The sequence below is a fragment of the Rana temporaria genome, chromosome 1 (genome assembly GCF_905171775.1).
Source record: "Rana temporaria chromosome 1, aRanTem1.1, whole genome shotgun sequence".
Taxonomy (NCBI): Eukaryota; Metazoa; Chordata; class Amphibia; order Anura; family Ranidae; genus Rana; species Rana temporaria.
In genome coordinates, this window is record NC_053489.1 from 356,456,862 (window position 1) to 356,479,548 (window position 22,687).

Genomic DNA, 22,687 nt, shown 5'->3' on the forward strand with positions numbered 1-22,687 from the left:
CATGGCCCCGGTCATCCTCTCCTTAATACAGTGCAGTCGCCCTGTCCCATGTGCAGAAAAACACCCCCAAAGAATGATGCTACCACCCCCATGCTTCACAGTAGGGATGGTGTTCTTGGGATGGTACTCATCATTCTTCTTCCTCCAAACACGGTTAGTGGAATTATGACCAAAAAGTTATATTTTGGTCTCATCTGACCACATGACTTTCTCCCATGACTCCTCTGGATCATCCAAATGGTCATTGGCAAACTTAAGACGGGCCTTGACATGTGCTGGTTTAAGCAGGGGAACCTTCCGTGCCATGCATGATTTCAAACCATGACGTCTTAGTGTATTACCAACAGTAACCTTGGAAACGGTGGTCCCAGCTCATTTCAGGTCATTGACCAGCTCCTCCCGTGTAGTCCTGGGCTGATTTCTCACCTTTCTTAGGATCATTGAGACCCCACGAGGTGAGATTTTGCATGGAGCCCCAGTCCGAGGGAGATTGACAGTCATGTTTAGCTTCTTCCATTTTCTAATGATTGCTCCAACAGTGGACCTTTTTTCACCAAGCTGCTTGGCAATTTCCCCGTAGCCCTTTCCAGCCTTGTGGAGGTGTACAATTTTGTCTCTAGTGTCTTTGGACAGCTCTTTGGTCTTGGCCATGTTAGTAGTTCGATTCTTACTGATTGTATGGGGTGGACAGGTGTCTTTATGCAGCTAATGACCTCAAACAGGTGCATCTAATTTAGGATAATAAATGGAGTGGAGGTGGACATTTTAAAGGCAGACTAACAGGTCTTTGAGGGTCAGAATTCTAGCTGATAGACAGGTGTTCAAATACTTATTTGCAGCTGTATCATACAAATAAATAGTTAAAAAATCATACATTGTGATTTCTGGATTTTTTTTTTTGATTATGTCTCTCACAGTGGACATGCACCTACGATGACAATTTCAGACCCCTCCATGATTTCCAAGTAGGAGAACTTGCAAAATAGGGTGTTCAAATACTTAATTTTCCTCACTGTAGCACCTATTTTACAGCAAGGTCAGAGATAGAGTGACCCTGTCCAGGTTTCACCCTTCAAAGCGGGCATACTGAAGGGTTCTTCAGGGACTAGGTTCCAAAGCAATGGACCAAGACCCTGGACCTGTATAGCATCCTGTGGCTAACAACACTTTGCACCAAATGCCAAGGAGAGTGCCTTATGCAGGACCTAGTGCCCAAAGCAAACATTACAGGCCATCACAGCGTAGGGTCAGTGTATGGCTCCCAAGGTTTTACTAGGGTTCTGGATACAGTGTTCCTGTGTAGGCATTAGAAAAAAGTGAGGGTTAATTGAAGACTTAAGAAAATAATAAAAGAAAAATATTATACTAAAGCTTAATTTTCTGGGACAAAGAAGAGGTCCTTCACCTTTAGACACTAGCATTTTTTTTTAGGATTTTTGGAGTGGGATCGGGTTATAGGAGAGGCTCCCCTAAGGGAACATGTCCTCAAAAGCTTGCCAGTGTTCAGTTACCTGAAGGTACAAGCCTATAAATAATGAATAAAATGCTTATGTGAAAAAATATTACAAACCTTCCTACCTGCACTTTGTGTTTTTCATCTTCATAGGATGTACACTGATGCAATTTCATTGTGTCATTTGCTGCCCTGCACACACAGGCTATAGTAGAGGAGATTTTCACATTCTTGTTTCAGAAGTTTTCAGAAGATGCTGATTTTTAACCATTTCCCCTCTGGCCTATTGTAATATGGGTGTGAAGGTGCTCTGTTATTCTGGGTGGAGGTCACATGAAGGTTATGCTTTACGCCATGTGCGGGCCTGATACTGTGTCTCTGTGACCAATCACAGTGATCGGGTCATTGTGTGCTATTGTGATCTTTGATTGGTCACAGTGATCACATGGTAAAGGGCCAATCACAGCGGACCTGTACCTTGATTTGAAGCCATAGAAAAAGCATAATAAAAAGTGCCAGAAAGGGCACATTGTTAAAATGCAGTTAGTAACCGATGCTTGAAAAATTTCTACTTCAGGAAAGAATCATGGAAATTAAAGCTTTAGACCAATTCACTACACACTATAATAAAAAGGTATTCTTTATAAATAAAAGCCAAGAGAAATAAGGAAAGGTAGCATAAAAAGGCATTTGTAAATTTTTACCTTAATGCAGCAATAGCATCTTCTACAGAACGTGCTTCCACTTCCCCTTCTTCCAGTACACGACGGTTTATATTTTCTTCTAATGGCATGTCTAGGTGAGTCTTGGGTTTTTCAACAGTTCCTGAAAATAAAATCAATTTGTTTGACATAGTTTGAATGAGAAACTACAGAACATCGGTCTACCATATGCAGCTCTAACCTTTGTCGGATTCCTCTTTCTTCAGAGTTTCTTCTATCTGAGCCCTGGTCACTTTTGAAGGAGGTATAGATTTTGCCTGTTTACTCTTCAACCTGGCATCTTCTTCATCTAGCAAACGCTGGCTTTCCTTTTTCCTTTCTAACATTTCCAGGCGACGTTTTTCCCTTTCATCCTGACAAAGACATTTTATAAATGGTAAAAAACACAATATTTTTAGCAGATCAAGGAAAATAATATTTTGATCAATATTAAAACCAATAATACTGCTCACTTGGAGTGAAAGTTTTAAAGCTTACAAAAAGGTATTTGTAAAGCTTTTGGATATACATATGTGTAACCCCAGTCCGCAATGCTGACAGAGAGGAGGGCAGCTACTTGGACCGTTTGTCAGTTTTACAGCTTCTACTGCTATCCTTGTTCATGTTTGATGAGATGATTCTGTGCCTGGTCAGCGACAGAGATTATACATAAGCACAGCTGCAAGGAGAGGCGGCTACTGGAGAACTCAGATCAGCCAGTGTTAAGCCTGCCTTCTATACAATAGGAACACAGAGGATGTGGACTGCTAGGATTGTAGGAGGTATAGTTCCAGCCAGGGCCTGGACCTGAATTTCTGCTTTGTCTGGCAGGAACTTTTATTGCCGAGCCACCGGGGATGCTGGACAGCTCTCTGGACAATCCCTTGAACACTGTATGTCTTTAACGTTGAACCCTTTGGCCCTCCCATGAACTTCCTGGTATAAGCCATGTCTCTGCACTACCTGTTTGCCAGATTATTTGAGAGGGAACTGGCTACAGACTGGAGCTCCACGCCACTTTTTTTTTTTAATGAACTTTAATGTAACAAAAATGAATGAAAGCCCCAGACCGTGGAGATGCATGGGGCTTTAGTGGTGCTTATATACAATATCAAGAATAAAAAGAAAAAAAAAGTTCATAAAATGTATCATTTTTATTCATATAAATAACATAAAAAGAGATACAAGAAAAAATACAGCACAGTGTACTCATTCATAAAAAGATTTTTTTTATGAATGAGTACACTGTGCTGTATTTTTTCTTATCTCTCTTTTTAGGTTATTTATATGAACAAAAATGATACATTTTATGAACTTTTTTTCTTTTCATCATTGATATTGTATATAAGCACGACTAAAGTCCCATGCATCTCCACGGTCTGGGGCTTTGATTCATCTTTCTTTTATTGATGTAGGTGCTGCCCCCTTAAAAAATTCTTCCAACAATGCTTGCTTCACATACCATTTATTTTTTAATTTAACAAACATTTAATAGACAACTCGTGGAAGTGGAACAAAAACTTAAACCCAAGCACATAATTTGTGTATGTGCTTGGGTATAACTTTTTTTTGCAAAAATATTAAAATTTATAATTTGTTCAGATCTTTTTGCAAGGTTTCCACATCCTGCGGATAAGTTATTGCCCTGCTTAGCTTTGTATCGTCTGTATATAAAGAAATCGAGCTGTTTATTCCATCCTCCAGGTCTTTTGTGAATAAATGAAATAGGATTGGTCCCAGCATAGAACCCTGGGGGACCCCATTTTCCACTCCAGATCATTCCGAGTACTCCATCACTACCCTCTGAACTCGCCTTTGTAGCTAGTTTTTAATCCATGTACCCACCCTATGGTCAATGCCAAAGGACCTTACACTTTGTACCATAAACGTTTATGGGGAACTGTATCAAATGCTTTTGCAAAATCCAGATACACCACGTCTACGACCTTCCTTTATCTAGATGGTAGCTCACCTCCTCATAGAAGGTTAATAAATTCTTTCCAAACCAGATTCTTCATATACAGTACAGACCAAAAGTTTGGACACACCTTCTCAATCAAAGAGTGTTCTTTATTTTCATGACTATGAAAATTGTAGATTCACACTGAAGGCATCAAAACTATGAATTAACACATGTGGAATTATACATAACAAAAAAGTGTGAAACAACTGAAAATATATTTCATATTCTAGGTTCTTCAAAGTAGCCACCTTTTGCAGCAGACACATCTCTAGAACTGTTAGGAGGAGACTGTGTGAATCAGGCTTTCATGGTAGAATATCTGCTAGGAAACCACTGCTAAAAAAAGGCAACAAGCAGAAGAGACTTGTTTGGGCTAAAGAACACAAGGAATGGACATTAGACCAGTGGAAATCTGTGCTTTGGTCTGATGAGTCCAAACTTGAGATCTTTGGTTCCAACCCCTGTGTCTTTGTGCGACGCAGAAAAGGTGAACGGATGGACTCTACATGCCTGGTTCCCACCGTGAAGCATGGAGGAGGAGGTGTGATGGTGCTTTGCTGGTGACACTGTTGGGGATTTATTCAAAATTGAAGGCATACTGAACCAGCATGGCTACCACAGCATCTTGCAGCGGCATGCTATTCCATCCGGTTTGCGTTTAGTTGGACCATCATTAATTTTTCAACAGGACAATGACCCCAAACACACCTCCAGGCTGTGTAAGGGCTATTTGACCAAGAAGGAGAGTGATGGGGTGCTGCGCCAGGTGACTACCTCTTGAAGCTTATCAAGAGAATGCCAAGAGTGTGCCAAGCAGTAATCAAAGCAAAAGGTGGCTACTTTGAAGAACCTAGAATATGAAATATATTTTCAGTTGTTTCACACTTTTTTGTTATGTATAATTCCACATGTGTTAATTCATAGTTTTCATGCCTTCAATGTGAATCTACAATTTTCATAGAAAACTCTGAATGAGAAGGTGTGTCCAAACTTTTGGTCTGTACTATTATATATATATATATATATAAACACACACAGTATGGCCTGCCTTCATACTGCAGCAGGTCGGCTTGTTCCCGCAAATCGCCATAGGTGTACGTCAGTTTCTCTAAGAGCCATAGCAGGCGCGCTCGCCCACTGCACAGTGGGGTACCTGATGAACCTGGCCAGTGGCCTAGTATGTCTGCCAACCACCCGCAATCATGGGAAAGAGCCAGAACGGGGATCTGTGGGATCCTAGGGAACACATTTAACCATTTGATAATCCCCTAGTGTTAACCCCTTCTCTGCCAGTGAGATTTACACAGTAATTAAAAAAAAAATGGCATAAAACTATCCCCTATTTTGCAGACGCTATAACTTTTGAGCAAACCAATATATGCTTTTTGCGTTTTTTTTTTTTTTTTTTTACCAAATATTTGTAAAATACATATTGGCCTAAAATTCGTTTTTTTTTTACATTGGGGGGGATATTTATTATAGCAAAAAGTTATAAATAGTGTTTATTTTTCAAAATCTTCGCTCTTTGTTTATAGCGAAAAAAATAAATAAAAAAAAAAGGCCACCAAAAGAAAGCTCTATTTTGTGTGAAAAAAAAAAAAAATGGACATCAATTTTGTTTGGGTACAGCGTTGCATGACCACATCAGTTAAAGCGACATAGTGCTGTATCGCAAAAGAATGTCCTGGTCATTCTTCCGGTCTGTAAGTGGTTAAGGTACAAAACCTGTGTCACAGGATCCCCTCAGCCCCCCTGATACACTTTCACCTACAGGTAAGCCTATATTAAGTCTTACCTGTAGGTGCAGGGAAAGCCTATATTAAGTCTTACCTGTAAGCCGATGCCTTTGGCGCATGCGCACTTTAGAAAGGGCAAAATGTGCCCTTTCTAAAGGGGTCATGCCATGACGTCACGTGATTTCGGCCAGTCACAGAGTCTGCAGCCCCGGAAGGAAGAGGGGTGAAGAATGGATGCTTCCTGAACAGGGAACAGCGGGGACATCGCAGGCTTCGGTTTCAGGTAAGCAAGACATAATGGGCAACTATGCGATGCATAGTAGCCCATTATGCTTTACATCTGCAGGGAAATAAAGAGGAAGTGAAACCGTTCAGGGTTTACATCCTCTTCAACAGAGCCCATTCTCGATCCAGCGTTGCATGACAGCAGATTCATAGCAGCGGTAGCCACTGGCAATTGAATTCTGTGACAAGGGAGTGGGGCCGAATTGCTTTCTATGGGTGCACTCGCTGAAGAAGAGGAGCCAAGAGCACTTGCGGGAGCCTCAGAAGAGGACGATTGGGGCTGGTCTATGCAAAACCATTACACAGAGCAGGCAAGTATCTTCAAATGAATTGGTGTGATATTTCAAAGTATGTGTGCAACCATTCTGCACATGTACTTCTAGCCAACATGCAAGATGGGTGTGCGGCAACTATCAAAGCACAACAGAAGATAAGGCCTGAACGGCAACGAAGGTTAAGGCTAGGTTTACACTATTGCAGAGTTTCTCCACATGCAGTTCGCAAAGGAGGAGATTGTGACTGGCTCTCTATGGAGGTGGTCCACACTTCTCTGTCTGTGTCTATAGACAAACAGCGTGTCTTGGGATCGAGCAGGCGTGCAACGTTAGGAAGTGGCTTCCTATGGTGGCACACCAAGAAGAGGACGAGCCAGGAGCGCCACCGAAGAAGAGGAGCATAAGAGCTGCTCTGGGAAAAATCACAATGTACAGAGCAGGCAAGTATAACATGTTGATTATTTAAAGCATACTAGCTCATTATGAAAAACTTACATTAGAACTTAGCCCCCGAAGCAACGCCCGGTCACCGCTTAGGGGGCTGACATGTTCCCTCAGTGTTACTTCCGTGTTCGAGCCCTCGGTTATGGCAAGAAGCTCTAAAGTTCTAGCACAATATGCTAGACCTTCAGAGCATATGCGCCGCTGATGTCAGCATGCGGGGTAAATATCTCAAACGGTATACGTTTAGGAGATATTAATTTTACCTACAGGTAAGCCTTATTATAGGCTTACCTGTAGGAAATAAAATAAAATCACAAAGCGGGGTATACAACCGCTAAAAAGAATTGGTTTACAAATCACTTTAACACAGATGTCCTTAAAACTGTCCTTTAAGCCTCACGTTCAATCACTGTCCAAATCTTGCCGCCTCAACATCTCCAAAATACGCCCCTTTCTAACCAATGACACCACACAGCTCTTAATTCACTCCCTGGTCATCTCTCGCCTTGATTACTCCAACTCCCTCCTCATTGGCTTTCCTCTGCATACTCTAACCCCCCTTCAGTCCATCATGAATGCTGCAGCCAGACTCATCCACCTTACCAACCGTTCTGTCTCTGCTACTCCTCTCTGTCAATCCCTCCACTGGCTTCCGCCCAGCCAACAAATTAAATTCAAATTACTAACAATTGCCTACAAAGCCATCCACAACTCTGCCCCCAGCTAGACCTAGTCTCTAAATACCAACCTAATCGTTTTCTTCGTTCTTCTCAAGACCTCCTACTCTCTAGCTCTATCATCACCTGCTCCCATGCTCGTCTCCAGGACTTTTGCAGAGCCTCTCCAAGCCTATGGAACTCCTTACCCCAATCTATCCGCCTATCTCCTTCTCTATTAGCTTTTAGAGGATCCCTTAAAACCCTCCTCTTTAGAGAAGCCTACCCTTCCCACACCTAACAACTGTATTTTCATTTGAGTCCATCTGATCATCTACCACAGCTACTACCCTTTGTTCCACTTGACCCTCCCTTCTAGATTGTAAGCTCCAACGAGCAGGGCCCTCTGATCCCTCCTGTATCGATTTGTATTGTGACTGTACTGTCTTCCCTGATGTAAAGCGCTGCGCAAATTGTTGGCGCTATATAAATCCTGTATAATAATAAAAAAGATGTTCCTATGAGTAATTGTCATGCAAAGCCGATGTTTCTGGACATGCAGGACCCCTTTCTCAAAACAAAGGCGATTTAAGAAAGGGATTGATTCTGTGTTTCCCCAAAACATCAGATTTGAATGATGGTTACTCTGAAGATCTTTGCTGAAAAGATCATTGGAATGAAGGCTTTTTGCTATAAGGCTTCATTTCCACTGGTGTTTTTACAGCCACTTTTGTTAGCCTTTTTTACAGCTTAAAAACGCCTGTCCATTTTTATTTTGTAAAAAAAAAAAAAAAATTTTTTTTTTTTGAGATGGAGATCAAAAACGCTGCGGTAGCGTTTAATGTCTGGCGTTTTTACAGCTCTATTGCTGGAGCCACAGAACGCCCTGGTCCCGCTTTTTTTTACAGCTCAAAAACGCCTATGCGGGCATGATGCCATAGAATAACATGGACAGTCGTTTTTAAGCAGTAAAAAACGCTCAGAAAAGTGGCTGTAAAAACGACAGTGGAAATGAAGCCTTATTGAGTATTGACCAAATGAAAATACTGTCAGTGTAGATATTTCCTTCTACAAGAGGAAAAACAGTCTAGATCTCTTTTTTCAGTCTTTGTGGACAAGAACACTGAAGTCATGTGGATGGAAAAAAAAAATGCAGCCAAAAGCAGTTTCAGACAGACCAGATGTCATTTTCAGTGCATGGCAGAGGCCAAGGACACCCACTGGAGCAGGATAATAATAATGTAGTTAGTAAGTCACATTTTCAAACTCGCAGAAGATCTAAGATTAAGGTGTAAATCAACATAGGCCTATTTTTACATAGGTAATGGCATGTGGTCGTCATAAAATCTAGACATATTTTGTAGTTTGGAAACACATAATATTTTAAGATGTGCTTAAAGTGTAACTTACAGCACTATCCTTGACAAGTGACCTCTATTCATTGCTTGGATTTTAGCTACATTTCTTGAAGATTCCTACCTTTCCCTGATCTGAAGAAAAAGCTTCACTTTTTACTAAGCCCTCTCAGGCTGAATCCTGAATAGATGGGTCAACCTTTATTGTAATCAGCTGATCAGATCTTAGGGGTCCATTTATCAATGTTTTCACAAAAAAAATCACTTTTACACATATGAGGAAAGCTGTGGTATCTGCATCCATTGATGAGGACAATCCTTGTATCTCACCAAAACAAACTCCTACGGCAGGGAAATTAAAATGTGACTTGCTAGGATACAGTCACTAAAATGTGACTTGTATCCCAACACAGACTTTTTAGAAAACCAGTGAGCCAATAATGCAAGCAGGAAATTACATCTCTAGCAAATATGACGCCTAGGTTTGAAAATGTTGATTGCGCTGCACCTTACATATTGCAGCACATGCCGGAGTGAGAGCAATAATTCCATGGCCATGTTTAACTGTCAACTCTTTACTGAGGACCTGTAGGGGCTTTTAAAGCATCATCCACGGTGGATAAAAAAAATAGATAAAATAGAATTTGATTTAAAATCTAATTTTTTTATATATCTAATTAATTGTAATCAAAATGCTTTTGGAGTAAAAAAAATAAATAAAATCTATTTAGTTTTCAATTTAAGATAAATTATTAATGTATTGTATTTGGCTCGAATTGGATCTTAGTTATGTAGCATGAGGCTGTATATTCTGCAATATTTACATTTTTGGTAAACTCATTTAATGAATCCAAGCTCTGCATGCACTGGCAATGTTAATTTTAGTAGTTCTCCAACTATGTGCGATTAACCTATAATTGGTTCTGATAACTCAGTTTTAATAACCTGATAGCTTATTATTCTAAATAGGAAACCATAATTTTGTAAATTGCAAATAGTAAAGATTCCAACTACCAGCAAGAATGAGTCCTCACATTTAAAGAGCACCTATAATTTCTTATCATGGCAGCGCCTGTTAGCGGGCATCCACTCACCTGCTGCCGCCATGTCCCTCACCTTGTGTGCCACTGTCGCATCAGCAGCAGGTCAGGAGGAGCCGCTGCGGGACAGAGATAACAGTTGCTCTTCAAAAATGGGGATTTAAATCGAGCCTGCCTAACTGGGACCAAAAACACAGATAGGTGCAGCAGTTTGCCGTTATTTATCTGGGGATCCGTTTGCCCCCTTCTCCCCTTTATGCTCTCTTTCCATCTTGGTGCAGAAAATTCAGCAACCCCTGGAGGGGTATCTTTGTAGCATTGTCAAGATTATTTCAGATCTCTTTAGATGTGTGCATCCTGTTGGCATATCAAATATACATCATTGTCCCGTTACCTGTATGAGCTCTCAGTTTTTATCTAATTTACAAATAGGAGTGAGGCACTTTTTGAAAAATCTGTCTCTGTGATAAGTAATACATCCCTCCCTACGGGAGATCCGGCATTGCTTGGATTGGACCTGGTCATGGGGCTACAGCGTACTTTGGGAGAATTTTTCCTGTGCATCAACCCCCACACTCCACACAAAGCTGAACGATTCATGTTCTTCTATACATAATAAATGTGCCTTAGCATCCTTTCCTGAAGAAGCCTCCACGGTTGAAATCTTTGGACGCAACTCTAATATGTATGCGATTACAGTATCTCATTGTCATTCAATACTGCTCCAGTTCCGGAAGGGACTAAAAACCCTTCTGTGGACTGAGGCTGGGTGGATGGCTGTGCGACAGGGGGTGGAAACTGACAGGGGTTTTTTTTTATTTTTCTGTTTGAAACATTTATTGGTTGGAAAATTGGAAATTACCCCGAAATATGTCGGCTGTACTTGATGCTTTTTTTTTCCAAAAGGTTTTTATTGAAGATTATACAGATACAATAATATCATATACAACCAGTAAGCAGAGGCATGTGCGGACGCAGCCGCCAAGAGAAGTACATAACAGAAACATGCAACAGAGGTGTACGGAAGTACAAAACTAGCATACATCTATAACCAGAGATAATTGCGGGCGCAGCCGCCACATAAATCATTTAGCAAAGTGCCATACTCGCCCTTGCCGGGGCAAGCAACAACGGCAAAAAGTAATCCAAGGATAATCAAAACTCATATCCTTGTGTAGGTGCACCTAACATCGTGATGAAGATAATAAAGAAACTTTGTAAACTTTATATACCTAATTTTCCAACCCTACCAGGGCTGGCACCAACAGGGACGAGTCTCTGCTCTAGGCAGAGAAGTCGAATTCAGACTATGCACTCATGACATCTATCTTATAAAGAGGGGGGAAGGGAAACATCAGGCAGGAGAGGGGGGGGGGGCTGCCACAGCTCTATAGGGACATGACCAATAGGAATTCACAGTTTGCACCGTCAGGACATAATATTCTTGTAGTCAGACAGAGCGAAGTGGGTCCAGCAGGCCCAAGTTCCGGAGAATTTAGAAGGGGGTGTCGTTTGCCTGGTGGATCAGTTCCTCCATCTTCATTGTCTTGTGAATATGCTTGAACCAATCCGATACAGATGGAGGATTGGGGGAGAGCCATTGGAGATGTATACACATACGGGTAGCATTCACCCATATGCATTGCCAGAGACTTGCAATATCCTCTCGGTAGCGACTGGGCATGGTGAAGGAGGAACTGAGCGGGCGTGAACTCCAGATCGAACGTAGTTACCTTGGAGATATGCTTGTGGACCTCCTTCCAATATGGCTGGAGTTTGGGGCAGGACCACCATATGTGGAGGAAGGATCCTGTCTCTAGATTACATCTCCAGCATACCTTTGAAAGTGCAGAATTAATGTGGTGAAGTTTTAGAGGGGTTTTGTACCACCTGGAAAGGAGTTTGTATGCATTTTCCTGTATCTGGACATTGACCGAGCCCTTGTGGGCAAGCCTGTAGACATCCTTCCATTCCGTGTCCGTGAGATCAAGCATAAGATCCCGTTCCCACTGTTGGTTAGCCCAATGGACTTTAGATGAGTGTGTAGAAAACAAAAGGGTGTACGTAGTCGAGATAAGGTGTCTGAGGGGTTCTTTTTCTTCTCGGGGCTCTTTTACTGTTTTTTTTTTTATCCGATTTATGCTATTGCTTTTTAATGTTTTAATGTTTTTCTGTTTTAATGGCTTTACTGTGTCTGATTTTATTGTTATTGTATGTACAGCAAAAGGCACCTGGTCAAGTCGCCGGGTAGCGTTTTGATACTTATGCGATTTAACGCTTAATACAAATATTCAATAAACAGTAAATTCAATAGGTAGTATGTGTACACATATGGCTTTGAATAAACTGTATTCATTACTTTTATAATATTGTCTTAAATAAATATTTTTCTATATTTTTATATTGACTGAGTGAATCTTCATACATTGCACATTTAAAGTCCCATATCCTTTCCAAAATCGCCTCTAATGGTGGATTTATACAATTTGCTTGATTTTATCACTCGTTTGCGAGTATGTTTTTAACTTCTTGCAATATTAAAGTGTTGCAAAGGTAATGCGCTAGGCTGGTGTGCCCTCTGTTCTTTTTGGGGTTCCCCTAACCTGTGGAGAGTGGCAGCACAGCTGATGTGGCGGCTTGACTAGCAAAGACTCATGATTTTGACCAGCTGCAGTTATCTATTAAGCGCAGGAGCATTTGCTTTATTTTTTCTAGTACAGAGTGCCCCTATAGCAAAGTAAAAAAAAACTTCTGCCTTTAGAACTCACTTCCTGCCGAGGATTACATGTTCCAGGAGGCATTGCTCCTCACACATTCACAAGTTCTCAGGCACTTACTGACATGTATGGATGTATAGCTACTGAGCTTTATGTTTGCTGCACTGTATTTCCTGATATGTAAAAAAATAATGCATTCTGCATGCATGTTAACTAATCAGCTGACCGATTAATCGATTATGAAAATAGTTGACAAGTATTTTCATAAATCTGTTAGAAGGCCCTACTCTAAGTTGACCAGTTGTCTTCATTCAAGCCATGCTTTTGGGACTCACAAATCAATGATGCATGCCAAATTTGGAAAACACCTACTTTATATTTGTTACATGTTCCCATTCTTATAGGAGAACTTAAAATAAAAATATATAAGAAATAATAATATATTATTATTATTATTACTACTAACTTTCTCCCTTTCTAAAAACTCAAAAAATGAAGTTTTCCTCTGGGACTGTGGAGTTTAAGTGGAAATCTACTTTTTAACTTGTACCTACATGTAAGCCTATAATAGAACTTGCCTGCAGGTACAGCAAATATCTCCTAAACTTGAACTGTTTAACTTGAAGATCCACAGAGAGGGTCTTCAGAGAGGAAAACCAACTCCTCCTGGGCCACCAGGGGGCGATCAGAACAATTTCTGCCCGATCCTGAATAATTTTCCGAACTACCAGGTAGGAGGGGAAAAGGAGGGAAGGTGTAGGCCAGAGCGAAATCCCACGGAAAGGAGAGAGCATCCGTCCCTAAGGACCCTGTCTCTCTTTCCAGTGAGAAAAATGACGGCAGTTTTCTGTTGAGACTGGAGGCAAAAAGATCCATTGCAGGAAGACCCCATCTTAGCACAATCTCCTGGAACGTGCTTTGATGCAACTCCAAGCAGCTGGAACTTACGCTCACCCTGCTCAGATAGTCCGCCAGCGTGTTCTCCGAATCTCTGATGTGGACTGATCTGATCTGATCGAGGTGACATCAATTTCCGCCCAGGAAAGAATCTGCTGTGATAGCGTTAGGAGTGACTCAGAACGAGTGCCCCCTTGCTTGTTCAGGTATGCCATTGTCGTGGCATTGTCTGAAAATACCAACAGGTGTTTTGAACTGAGCCTCTCCTGCAGAGCCAAGAGAGCTTTCCCTACAGCCAGTAGTTTCCTGAAATTGAAGGAGTGGTCTGCCTCCTCCAGCGACCAAGCTCTCTAGACCTGCCAGCCCTGAGAATGCGCACCCCCACTGGAGCATGTTGCGCCCAGTTCTACCCTCCCTGCAGGTGTTCCCGCTGCTCCCACCAGGAGAGATTGAGAGAATCCTCTCTTGGAAGTTAAACTAGTTGATCCAGAGAATCCTTCCTGCGATCCCAATGGTGTAAGAGAAACACCTGAAGGGGTCTGGAGTGTAATTGGGCCCAGGGAACTCCTGGGATGGCTGCGGTCATTAAACCTAATAACTGCATGACCCACCAAAGCGAGGTCTGTGGGAGCAATCTAAAGGCCTGCACGGCGAGAAGTTTCAAAACTTTCTCTTCGGAAGAAAAATGTTCTGAGCAACAGAGTATTAGATAACCCAGAAAAAGTATGTTCTGGGAGGGTACCAGACAAGACTTCTGTTGGTTGACTTTCCACCCTAGATCCTGAAAGGTCTGCAGAACCAACTGCAGATCCCGGATAAGGGATTCTTTCTCTCGGGCAAAGATCAGAAAATCGTCCAGATATGGAACGATCGATACACTTTGTATCCGAAAAAAGGCCATGACTTCGGTCATCACCTTTGTAAAAATCCTGGCCACTGCCGAGACACCGAAAGGGAGGGTGTTGACCTGCCAATGGCTCGGCCCGTTGTCCATGAGAATCGCAAATCTGAGGTGGTTCTGGCAGATTGGAACATGAAGATAAGCGTCCTGAAGATGCAGGGTAACCATGAATACCTCTGGCCATAATAGATTCCTCACAGAGTAAATGTTTTCCATCCGGAAAGGTCTGTAGAGAATATACTTGTTCAGGACGCTCAAATTGATGACCATCCGGAAGCCACCGGAGGCTTTCTGAACCAGAAAGACATGGGGATAAAATCCACGGAATTTTTGATTTTACGGGACACAGGAAATTACCTCTTCTGTTTCCCACAAGGAAACTAGATTCAACATGGCTTGCTGTCTCTTGGTTTCTCGGCAGATGAGCAAGAAAAATTGGTGGAAAATTTCTGAATTCCAACCTGTAACCCCTTTCCAATGTTTGAAGGAAAAAGGAATTGTCAGAAATCTTTTCCCCATTCATTGACAAAGTGGGACAACCTTCCCCCTACCCCTATCCTGGCGTCACTGAGGATTTTTGGAAGGGGCTAAAGCAGTAAAGAGAACCCCCTTTTTCTGCTTATCTTTGTTAAAAGACCACTTTTTCTTCGCCTGTTTTCTGTTGGTTCCAAAATTAGCTTTGTTTTGGAAACCACGAAAAGTCTTATTCTGTGGCTTATTCTTTTAACCACTTCCCGACCTCCTCATGTACATATACGTCAGCAGAATGGCACGGACAGGCACATGTACGTACCTGTACGTCCTCTGCTAGACGTGGGTGGGGGGTCCGATCGGGACCCCCCCGGTACATGCGGAGGTCGGGTCCGCTCGGGGAGCGATCCGGGACGACGGCGCGGCTATTTGTTTTTAGCCGCGCCGTCGCGATCGCTCCCCGGAGCTGAAGAACGGGGAGAGCCGTGTGTAAACACGGCTTCCCCGTGCTTCACTGTGTCGGCGCATCGATCGCGTCATTCCTTTTATAGGGAAGACACGATCGATGACGTCATTCCTACAGCCACACCCCCCTACACTAGTAAACACACACAAAGTAAACCCTAACTCCTACAGTGCCCCCTGTGGTTAACTCCCAAACTGCAACTGTCATTTTCACAATAAAGAATGCAATTTAAATGCATTTTTTGCTGTGAAAATGACAATTGTCCCAAAAATGTGTCAAAATTGTCCGAAGTGTCCGCCATAATGTCGCAGTCACGAAAAAAATCGCTGATCGCCGCCATTAGTAGTAAAAAAAAAAAAAAAAAAAAAAAAAAAATGCAAAAAAACTATCCCCTATTTTGTAAACGCTATAAATTTTGCGCAAACCAACCGATAAACGATTATTGCATTTTTTTTTACCAAAAATAGGTAGAAGAATACGTATCGGCCTAAACTGAGGGAAAAAAAATTTTTTATATATGTTTTTGGGGGATATTTATTACAGCAAAAAGTAAAAAATATTGCATTTTTTTCAAAATTGTCGCTCTATTTTTGTTTATAGCGCAAAAAATAAAAACCGCAGAGGTGATCAAATACCACCAAAAGAAAGCTCTATTTGTGGGGAAAAAAGGACGCCAATTTTGTTTGGGAGCCACGTCGCACGACCGCGCAATTGTCTGTTAAAGCGACGCAGTCCCGAACTGTAAAAACCCCTTGGGTCTTTAGGCAGCAATATGGTCCGGGGCTTAAGTGGTTAAGAAGCGAACCGTTTACTCTTCTCAGAGGAACGAGCTAGGACATCCACCAAGGAGGAACTGAATAAGAGCTTGCCTTCAAAGGGAATGTTCTTGGAGACCAGGTCCCCCTCCCAAGACTTAAACCAGATTGCTCATCTGGCTGAATGAGGGCAGAAGACCTTGCTGTAGCTTTCACAGAGGATGTAGCTGCATCAGCCAAGAAGGCTATTGCTTTAGCAATGAGTGGGAGGGACTCCCCAATCCCCTCTTTGGGGATGTCAGACGAAAGGAGCTCGTCCAGACGCTGAACCCATACATCTAAACTAGCCACACATGTGGATGCTACAACTAGACCCAAGGATAAAGCTGAAGCATCCAAGGCCTTACGTAGCAAAGAATCAGCCTTCCTATCCACTTGCTCCTTCAGGACCCCTGAATCTTCAAAAGACAGGTCTGACTTCTTAGAAACCTGAGACATAGGGGCATCTAGCTTAGGAAATTTAAAGAAAGTTTCTTCAATTTCAGATTGAAAAGGAAATCTTCTTGTGTCCTTTAGATTGGAACACTCTCCTTTCCGGATCTTTCCATTCTGGCAGAATAATATCCTTAAGTGAATGGTGAACCGGAAAAGTCCTTGACTTCTGCCCCTGAAGCCCCCTATACATTCTATCCTGCACAGATTGGATTTGCTGCGGCATATCAATCTGTTCAGAGGAATAAATTGATTTCAAAAGCTCATCAATTTTACTCTGCTAGAAAAAGAAACTTAGGGTTACCTGCCTCCCCCACTGATGCGGAATCCCCATCAGATGAGGAGCTCGGGTTCTCCCCTTCTTCCGGATCTGAGGTATAGTGTAAATCACTGATCTCAGACCGAGGAGGGGGTCTAACTGACGGTTCTTGAGTCCTGGGGCCAGAGGGAGAAGTTCCCAGACTTGCTGCCATGTCACTGAAAGACCGGAAGGAGGGAACCACCTCCTTCATAGAAGACAATAGTGCTTTAAAAGAGGAAGTCTCTAAAACTATCCCTAGATGGAAAACAATCTTCACAAAAAAGTTTTTTATATCCATCAGGCAGCCTGGCTCTACAGTTTCTGTATTTCTTTTTCATCTGTCGATCCTAGAAAAAGAACAGAAACGAGAGCCATGAGAAAAAAGCAGGCCCATACCAAAAAAAAAGGACCCCTGCTGTATAATTACAGACAAGGGCTTAATTTGGGGGGGGGGGGGGTAGTATGGGAACCAGAGGCTGCCGCTGGTTCCATCCGAGCGGGTGCTCCCTCCTCAGGCCTATCTTCAAGCTCCATTGGTGAGTGGTGATCAACCGAAGATAAAAGGCTGCTGTCCCAGGCAGCCTGTCCTCAGTGTACTGCGCCATGGTCCTTATAAACACGGCGCCGGAAAATGTGTCACGTGACTTCCGGTTCCGGCGCCATCTTGCCACGTCACCGGAATCCTCCAAAGCCATTTTGGTACACCTCGGTGAAGCCGAGGAAGACAAAGGTTTCCACCAGCAGCTGGGGAGAACCTGAAGGAAGTTGCCATTTTACCCTTGCAGGTGAGGCAAGAACCTTCAGCAACAGGGAACCCTTCTGGCTAGAAACGGGGACTGAACACATCCAGGACTCAGCCACAACCAGTACTGGATGCTGCCAGAGCAGGGGGGTCCGCCAACCACAGTTACCAGACCTAGGAAAAACAAAAACGTGTCATTGCTCCTGGATAGTCTTGTGTTCCCAAACAACTAAAGGTCAGAGGAAAGGGAGGGGCCTTTTAAATTTTATCTGATTTGTGTTTCTTGTACAGGGGCGGAGCCAATCATCTCTCAAGTAGCTGTCCTGGAAGGTGAGGGGGGAAAATGTTGCTGTAACTGCAGTTTGGCTTCTATTTTTTGCATATATATATATATATATATATATATATATATATATATATATATATATATATATATATATATACACATATATACACATATACACACATACACACACACACACACACACACACACACATACATACATATATACATATACATACATACACACACACACACACAGTCCCTTTGCGAAAGTATTCGGCCCCCTTGAACTTTGCGACCTTTTGCCACATTTCAAACATATAAAACTAATTTTTTTTGAAGAATCAACAAGTGGGACACAATCATGAAGTGGAACGAAATTTATTGGATATTTCAAACTTTAACCAATAAAAAAAACTGAAAAATTGGGCGTGCAAAATTATTCAGCCCCTTTACTTTTAGTGCAGCAAACTCTCTCCAGAAGTTCAGTGAGGATCTCTGAATGATCCAATGTTGACCTAAATGACTAATGATGATAAATAGAATCCACCTGTGTGTAATCAAGTCTCCGTATAAATGCACCTGCACTGTGATAGTCTCAGAGGTCCGTTTAAAGCGCAGAGAGCATCATGAAGAACAAGGAACACACCAGGCAGGTCCGAGATACTGTAGAAGTTTAAAGCTGGATTTGGATACAAAAGATTTCCCAAGCTTTAACCATCCCAAGGAGCACTGTGCAAGTGATAATATTGAAATGGGAGTATCAGACCACTGCAAATCTACGAAGACCTGGCCGTCCCTCTAAACTTTCAGCTCATACAAGGAGAAGACTGATCAGAGATGCAGCCAAGAGGCCCATGATCACTCTGGATGAACTGCAGAGATCTACAGCTGAGGTGGGAGACACTGTCCATAGGACAATAATCAGTCGTATACTGCACAAATCTGGCCTTTATGGAAGAGTGGCAAGAAGAAAGCCATTTCTTAAAGATATCCATAAAAAGTGTTGTTTAAAGTTTGCCACAAGCCACCTAGGAGACACACCAAACATGTGGAAGAAGGTGCTCTGGTCAGATGAAACCAAAATCGAACTTTTTGGCAACTATGCAAAACGTTATGTTTGGCGTAAAAGCAACACAGCTCATCACCCTGAACACACCATCCCCACTGTGAAACATGGTGGTGGCAGCATCATGGTTTGGGCCTGCTTTTCTTCAGCAGGGACAGGGAAGATGGTTAAAATTGATGGGAAGATGGATGGAGCCAAATACAGGACCATTCTGGAAGAAAACCTGATGGAGTCTGCAAAAGACCTGAGACTGGGACAGAGATTTGTCTTCCAACAAGACAATGATCCAAAACATAAAGCAAAATCTACAATGGAATGGTTCACAAATAAACATATCCAGGTGTTAGAATGGCCAAGTCAAAGTCCAGACCTGAATCCAATCGAGAATCTGTGGAAAGAACTGAAAACTGCTGTTCAAACGCTCTCCATCCAACCTCACTGAGCTCGAGCTGTTTTGCAAGGAAAAATGGGCAAAAATTTCAGTCTCTCGATGTGCAAAACTGATAGAGACATACCCCAAGCGACTTACAGCTGTAGTCGCAGCAAAAGGTGGCGCTACAAAGTATTAACTTAAGGGGGCTGAATAATTTTGCACGCCCAATTTTTCAGTTTTTATATTTGTTAAAAAAAAGTTTGAAATATCCAATAAATTTCGTTCCACTTCATGATTGTGTCCCACTTGTTGATTCTTCAAAAAAAAAAAAAAAAAATTACAGTTTTATATCTTTATGTTTGAAGCCTGAAATGTGACAAAAGGTCGCAAAATTCAAGGGGGCCGAATATTTTCACAAGGCACTGTATGTATGCATGTATGTATATAATATCTGGTAGTAAGTCGAACATTCCCCTCCTCCCCAGACTCACAACGCTGCAATCCAAATGTGTCCCTGTGCTCCTTCATCCAGAGTGGGGGCCCACCAATACAGAAGGTGTGTTACTAGCCAGAACAAAAAGGTAAAAACAGAAGAAAGCCTAAAAATAAAAAACTAATGCAACCACAACATCCAATGATTGGCAAGCTGCAATAGAATACATTTTTGGTTTAATATTGCTTTAATGCACTTCTGTAAAATTGTTGATGAGATTGTAAGCTATGTATGTTATATGGTAATACACAACTTGGAGAAGATACCCTATGCATTATTTAAAAACAGCTTTTCAGGTAATACCTATTCCACAGGTCGCTGTCTTCAGAGTACTTTGGACATAAAGTGATTCCAATTCCATGTGTATCCTGGTGTCATATTGCTTTGCACACTTAATGATGTGTCTGCTGCATTATTGATAACTGTTCTATAGCTGTCTGATCAAGTGTTTAATAAACGCTTCACTCCAGAAGGAAACAAAGGGAGTGATGACACGAGTAATGTAGTAAGCAATGTTCAAAGCTGGATGTCATCTACCCAGGGAAAACATTGCGGTAATCCACAAAGCAGAAAAAAATCCCCCCCCAAAAAAAACAGACTGACTGACTAAAACATATTTCCCCTCTACGGACAAGATATTGAAAGGATGATATGCGATAAAGAGTCAACCTCTTGCAGATTTAAAGATATACTTAAAATATAAAAGTAGGCCCTTGTAATGAAGCATCCACTTGTGTGTGGGAGAATGAAGGCGGCGAGAAGCCATACTGGCATCACAGGCCTATGGGTGCACTTTGTCCTCCTCCCATCTTATTAATAGCTTTGTATAATGAGATAATGGAAAGAGGAGACCCAAGTGAGTACACGATTTCCATATATCATGTGTCACCTGGGGTGAGACATTAACAATGTGAGAAGGTTTAAGCTTTCCCTCTTATAAAGGTAATCCACGGTCTTCATAAAGGTTTTAGATCTACACTAGAATAAACCAGCCAGTGTTAAAGTTCTAAAGAATGTTTTTATTTGTGGTTTGCTATAAGTATGGTTGCTGCCATATAGCGTATGCTTCCTATACTACCCATTTGTCAGTGCAGTACAATGTTTACATTAACCATTACTACTTCGCACTGCTAGTCTACTATTCAGCTGTCTTAAAGGAATTCTCTTGCAAAATAAAAATTCTAAGTAAAGAAAAAAGAAACCCAAACTCATCACAACCAATTACACTATCCACACTAAACAGTACAGATGGAGGAATCTCCCCTGCTGGCCATTATAGTCAGGCAGTCAAGGCACAAACAGGTGTCTGAATACTCAAACTGTGACTGCATCTGAATGGATGCAGTCGCTTTTTGCTTGCCAACTTTCTACCCAGCTCCACCGATTTAAAATATATATATTTTTTTGTGAAGATGAGTGGTGTTGACAGTGCCATCAATGGCTGGAATATCAACTGGTTCAGCAGGAATTTAATTAAATGCAAGCCTGTGTATGGAAAGCTTAAAGTGGCTGTAAAGCCATAAAGTGCTTTTAGCCTAGGTTCACACTGCTGTGAATTCAAAATCGCGGTAAAATGCGACTTTACCGCGATTTCGCGGCTACGATTTTGCCGCGATTTCGGCCGCAATTTAATGTAAATCGCGGCCGAAATCGCAAAAAGTAGTACAGGAACTACTTTTTGAAATCGCAGATGCGGCGTCGCACTGATTAGGACAGTGCCATTGCCGACAATTGCCGCCGATTTGAGATGCGATTTGACATGTCAAATCGCATCTCAAATCGTACCCAGTGTGAACCAGGGCTCCACCCCACTTGGTGATTTTCAGGCAGTCCCCTGTCTTCCATAAATGCGGATTGCCCCAGTGTATGCGACATTGAAAAAATGATGTTCTATACCATATTTCCTAGCGGCGCTCAGCGCTCACACGACCAGTCGCCTTTCTAGATCTGACAGCTACAGTGGGAGGGGCCGAGAATGCCCTGCTGACATCAGTCGGGAGAAGAGAACAGGCGGCTGATCACATAAGCGGTGCTCTGAAATATAGTATAGAACAGAATATTTTTTTTAATAAAGCAGATACGGGGGCAGACACTGGTACAAGCTGACAGGCGGAAAGCTGCAGATGACGGAGGCAAGTAAACTGACCACAGTGTCAGGGCTCAGCAGCCATGATCAGTTTACAGGGGGGAGGGCAGAACCAGGCAGGATCAGCCAGGTATTTTAGGTGATAGAAGGAGCCAAATTACACACCACCAGCACTGTGCAGTTATTCACGCTCTAACCACTTCAATGCCAGGCACTTACACCCCCTTCCTGCCCAAGCCAATTTTCAGCTTTCTGCGCTGTCTGTTTAAATGACAATTGCTCGGTCATGCTACACTGTACCCAAATAGAATTTTTTTTCATTTTGTTCCCACAAATAGAGCTTTCTTTTGGTGGTATTTGATCACCTCTGCGATTTTTATTTTGAAAAAAAAAAAAAAAAAAAAAAGTATTATTTTGTTTCTGTTAGTAAATAAATTTTCTCCTTCACCGATGGGCACTGATAAGGCGCCACCAATGAGGTCCTGGTGGTCCAGTGTGGGTGCCCATCCCTAGTGGTCCCGGCAGCATCCTGGTAGTCCTGAACGGGCTGCATAACAATCAACCCACCCCCCCCCCACCCCCCATCAGGAGAGCAGCCCATCAGCTCTCCTCTACTGGCGTCTGTCAGACACGAGTGAGGAAACGCCGATCAACGGCTCTTCCTGTTTACATTGTGATCAGCTGCGATTGGACACAGCTGATCACGTGGTAAAGAGCCTCCGCCGGAGGCTCT

At 42.3% G+C, this 22,687-nt stretch overlaps 1 protein-coding gene across 3 annotated transcripts in view; it reads right to left on the reverse strand.

Moving 5' to 3' along the window:
• CCDC124 (coiled-coil domain containing 124) overlaps positions 1 to 22,687 on the reverse strand; it is a 61,544-nt gene that overhangs the window by 16,645 nt on the left and 22,212 nt on the right. For all 3 annotated transcript variants that reach the window (XM_040321383.1, XM_040321368.1, XM_040321375.1), the window contains exons 3-4: positions 2,357 to 2,528; positions 2,158 to 2,278 (exon numbers count right to left, since the gene is read on the reverse strand). In XM_040321383.1, coding sequence (XP_040177317.1) covers positions 2,158 to 2,278; positions 2,357 to 2,528 — 293 coding nt within the window. The remainder of the gene's footprint in view (positions 1 to 2,157; positions 2,279 to 2,356; positions 2,529 to 22,687) is intronic.